General features: G+C 36.5%; 1 protein-coding gene across 1 annotated transcript; it reads right to left on the bottom strand.

Moving 5' to 3' along the window:
• Window positions 1-276: 276 nt before the first annotated feature.
• Window positions 277-3,135, bottom strand: LOC107483811 (pentatricopeptide repeat-containing protein At2g18940, chloroplastic). Its single transcript, XM_016104430.3, has one exon. It carries the CDS (start codon window positions 2,958-2,960, stop codon window positions 480-482), a length of 2,481 nt encoding a protein of 826 aa, XP_015959916.1. The 5' UTR covers window positions 2,961-3,135; the 3' UTR covers window positions 277-479.
• Between the last annotated feature and the right edge of the window lie 1,538 nt (window positions 3,136-4,673).

The raw sequence follows: 4,673 nt of genomic DNA, 5'->3' as shown, positions 1-4,673 counted from the left end.
ATCCAACAAAATTGAAGACTTTACCAGTATTGTTAGACACCCTCTCATAATTGATGTTGATGGTGCAGTTGGTGCAGCACTGCTCACTGCATGGCCTGCATCAGCATTCACCAAACAAACATGAGAAAGCAAACTGAACTTATTCACCTACGCCTCGAAGGAAACAAATACAAAAAGAGGTAAAAGAATTCCTTTTTTAAAATAAAATTTGTCTAATTTTCTGTTCATCTAAAATTGGGTACAATATAGCAGAATACAACTATTTTTAATCTTATGTTTATCTCCATTTTTTGTTCGTCCTCATATACTTGCAATAGATTCAATGTACATGTAAAGCACAACATGCCTTATTTTTTATGGACTAATGACTAATGTAATTATTATTAATTAAGTTTATAGTACAAAAGGAGTTGCCAACAGGCTAGAATTTGAACTGTGTTAAAAAATAAAAAAAAATTTGAGAGGGAAAATTGACAAAGTCAAGACCCTGAAATCTCCCAAATGTAAGAAGATAGCCTTTTCACAGATTGGTCATCAAAAGAGTCATCAAACTGCTTAATCTCTGACACAAAGATCACTGCTTCTTTATATTTCTTTGCTTTACAATAAGCATCAACAACAATCTTGTAACTCATCTCATTTGGCCTGCAATTGTGTTCAATCATATACATAATCACCTCTTCTGCTTCCTTGAACAACCCCTGCCCTGAATAGCCTGCCAAAAATGTGTTGTATGTGAAGATGCACGGTCGAATTCCGTTAGCGGTCATCTCCGAATGGACTCTAATAGCCTCCTGCATGAGCCCTTGCTTGCAGAACCCCTTAATGACAGTGTTATAAGACACAACATCCGGCTTATGACCCGAGCTTTGGATTCCTTTGAGCAATTCTTCGGCTTTCCAACACTCGCCCTCTCGGGCATGCAAGTCCATCAAGCTATTATAGGTAACAAGATTCGGCTGCAGTCCGATTTCATGAACAAAATGCACCATTTCATGCGCCTTATCGTACAACTTGTTTCGAACAAACATAGAGAGCATGGCATTAACTATGACCAAATCAGGCTTGTATCCATTCTTTTGCAGTTGCTGAAACGTCCTTTCCATTCCCTTAAGGTGCCTGCACTTGGAATATGCTATGACAAGTGTTCTTGAAAGCATCCAACTGGGAAATACCTGGCCATTGTAGATTTCTTTCTCAACTTTCTCTATGCCCTTGATGTTCCCATTCTTGGAATAACAATGAAGCAAAAGCGAGTATGAGGTTTCATTAGGCTTAAAGCCCTTCTTCGCCATGTCCTGAATGACAGATTCAGCTGCTTTCCAATCACCTCGCCTTGCAAGAGCATTTAGAAGAGAATTATAAGTTGTTACGCATGGAGTAAAGCCAGCTTTAATCATTTCCCCATACATTTTTGCAGCATCAACTTCGGATCCACACCTACCATATGCACTAATTAACGTATTGAATGTGTCTTTATCAGGCTCAAATCCGCAGTTCTTCATTTCTCTTAGAACCTGGTTGACATAATTGTGCTTACCCTTATCACCACACACAGCAAGCATGGTGTTCCACGTAGCACGATTAGGAGCACATCTGTTCAACTTCATGTCACAGAAAACCTTAATCATGTCTTTTGATCTCATCTTTTTTCCTAGCATTGCAAGAACCGCATTGTATGTGCACACATTAGGGACACAACCCGACTCCTTCATTTGGGCGAACAACTTTAACGCCTTGTCTTCATTCCCTGCCTTACCATATGCATTTATAATGGTTGTGTAAGTAACAGCATTTGGCATTACTCCTCCACTGGTCATTGTATCTATGACACCGGCACCTTCATCAAGAAACCCAGCTCTTACATATGCTGCCACAAGCTCATTGTAAGTGACAGCATCAGGTGGGCAATTGTTATCCTCCATTTCCTTTAAGATGCTCAACGCCTCTGCATAAACTCCAGCCTTTCCAAACACCTGCAGCAGCGAATTATAAGTAACAGTTCCCGGTTTATAGCCATTGGATTTTATTTCAGCGAAAAATTTCCTTGCTTCCTCTAGCATGCCCTCTCTCCCACAAGCAGAGATCACAGTGCTGCACGTAAACTCATCGAACTCGAGCCCTTTGTCTCTCATCTCATCCAATAGGCCCAAGATTTTACTCCAGGAACGACCCATCTTGCCATAAACATCAAGCATAACATTGTAAGTGACCAAACTAGGATCAAGACCACTCTCCTTCATCTTCTCAAAGATATAAATAGCTCGCTTATACTTTCCAGTGCGAGCATATGCATGAAGAATAGTGGTGTAAGCCTTGATATCAAGAGAGTATTCTTCAACAGGAATTAAATCAAACAGTTTGGATGCAATCGAATGCTGCGATTCTCTCCCTAATATCTTAGCCGTAATTTCAATAAGCTGGTTATCCACCCTCAAACTCTCATCCCCAAAATTCAACAATAACCACTGAAACAACAAAATGGCCCTTTCCCAATTCCCAGAAAGGTCCAAAGCCCTCAACAGGCTTGTCAAATCAACTTCAAGCAACTCAAATTTCGCAGAATCAAAAAAATCATTCAAGCGACGCAAAGGTGACCCAACAATCGAATTGAGCATCAACTTACCCTTTTCAGATAAAAATTCAAACTTTGCATCAAAGATATGGTCTTGACCAATCCTGGGGTCAGAACCTGAATTGGGTTGCTTTCTCTCAGAGGAATCAAGGAGTACCTGTAAAGAAGGGAAATGGGTCATGTCGTTCTGAGTTGGAGTGACAGCAGTGAGATTCTGCAAGTGATGGAGAAGAGAATCCAATTGAAATGATGGTGGCGGAGATGGTGGCGGCGGAGGAGGGTTAAGAGGTGGAAGAAGTGTTGTTGGCTTCGATTTCAAAGGCCTTGTGGGTTTGTTTGGTGGCGCTGGTAACACTGGCCTATTGGGGAAGAGGGTACCCTCCATAATTTAGAGAGAGGAAGTGATGATAATGGAAGCAATTGCAGTTCTAGAAATGAGGAAGGAACAAGTGAGAATGGGAATGAGAGACAGTCAGAAACAATGGATTGAATGATCCGTGGTGTCTGGTGCGGATCAAACATCCAGTAATCGAGTATGCAAAACGCAAACAAGGATAGATATTTGTTTGTTTCTTTTATTGTTATGATTTATGAGTAATACCCTTAGATTTGAGATTTTTTATTTAAATAAATTAACAAATATTTTCTACGTATAAGTTATTATTTCATATAAGTCCATACAAGTCTCTTTAATCTAATTCACTTTCCATGTCATTATTTAATCCATTATTCAATTAACGCGCGAATATAGAACTGTCTTTTTCGAAAGAATTTTATTTCCGTTTTTTGAATTTTCTCAACGTTTACGATCTATGTTCTCTTCCATCTATGTGTTCTCTATGTTTCTCTTCATTCGTTCTTTATGTTTTTAAAATCAAGCTCTAAAATCAATTTTGAACAGTTATCTCGTTGTTAAAGATAATGAATAATTCAAATTCAGATTGTCAATTGAACTAGAACGAAGTTGACTATTGTTTTAAATCCAATAAAGTGACTTTGGCTTGATTCTAGTTAATGTTTTCGTTAGTAGTTTATGATTCTGTAGGTGAATAATATTGTTTTTGTTTATAAAAATTGTTGTTCATTGTTGATGGTTCAAATTGAATATAATGTAAGAGTTCTGCATTAAAGAAATATTTTTTTGTATTTGCAGCAAATTTCGGTGTAACACGAAGATATTTAAGTGTACACTTAAATCTTAATATTAAAATAACCATCCTCGTACCTAGTGAAATGAACATTCGATATATTCATTGTTCACATTGTTTAGTATTTTCATTGTCTACCTATACTTTTCCTTAAGTGTATTGTTTAACAATTTTCTGTGTATGTGTGCTGATAAGTTCTGCATAATTCAAAACTCTTCTTCTCCCTCCTCCTCATCTTCTGCTGCTTTTTCTTCTTTTTCATCATCATTATCATCTTCTTCTTTTTTTTCTTATTCATCTTTTTTTTTCTTGTTTTATCTTCTCAAGTTTCTTCTTGTTTTACTCTCTTAACAAGAATAAAAACAAAAAAAATCAACCAAAGAAGAAGAAACACATAATGTTACAAAATTACTTGGAAGAGGATGAACTTACATTCATTCAACTAAAAGAAAGAAAGAAATAAAGAAAAAAAGGAAGAAGAAAAAAAATATAGCATTAGAGGAAATATTTTTCTGTATTTGCAGCAAATTTCGGTGTAACACGAAGATATTTAAGTATATTGTTTAAGAATTTTCGGTGTTTTTATACCGATAAGTTCTGCATAATTCAAAACTCTTCCTCTTCCTCCTCCTCATCTTCTGCTATTTCTTTTTTTCTCATCATCATCACCATCTTCTTCTTTTTTTATTTCATCTTTTCGTTTTTGTTTTACCTTCTCAAGTTTCTTCCTGTTTTACTCTCTTAACAAGAATAAAAATAAAAAAATCAAACAAAGAAGAAGAAAAAAAACAGCATTAAAGGAAACATTTTTCTGTTGCAGTAAATTTCGGTGTAACACGAAGATATTTAAGTGTATTATTTAAAAATTTTTGGTGTATGTGTGCTGATAAGTTTTGCATAATTCAAAACTCTTCCGCTTCCTTCTCCTCATCTTCTGATGCTTCTTCTTC

Source organism: Arachis duranensis, chromosome 4, assembly GCF_000817695.3.
Source record: "Arachis duranensis cultivar V14167 chromosome 4, aradu.V14167.gnm2.J7QH, whole genome shotgun sequence".
Classification (NCBI taxonomy): Eukaryota; Viridiplantae; Streptophyta; class Magnoliopsida; order Fabales; family Fabaceae; genus Arachis; species Arachis duranensis.
The sequence above is the reverse complement of the archived record's forward strand: the minus strand, read 5'-3'. Positions and strand labels throughout refer to the sequence as shown.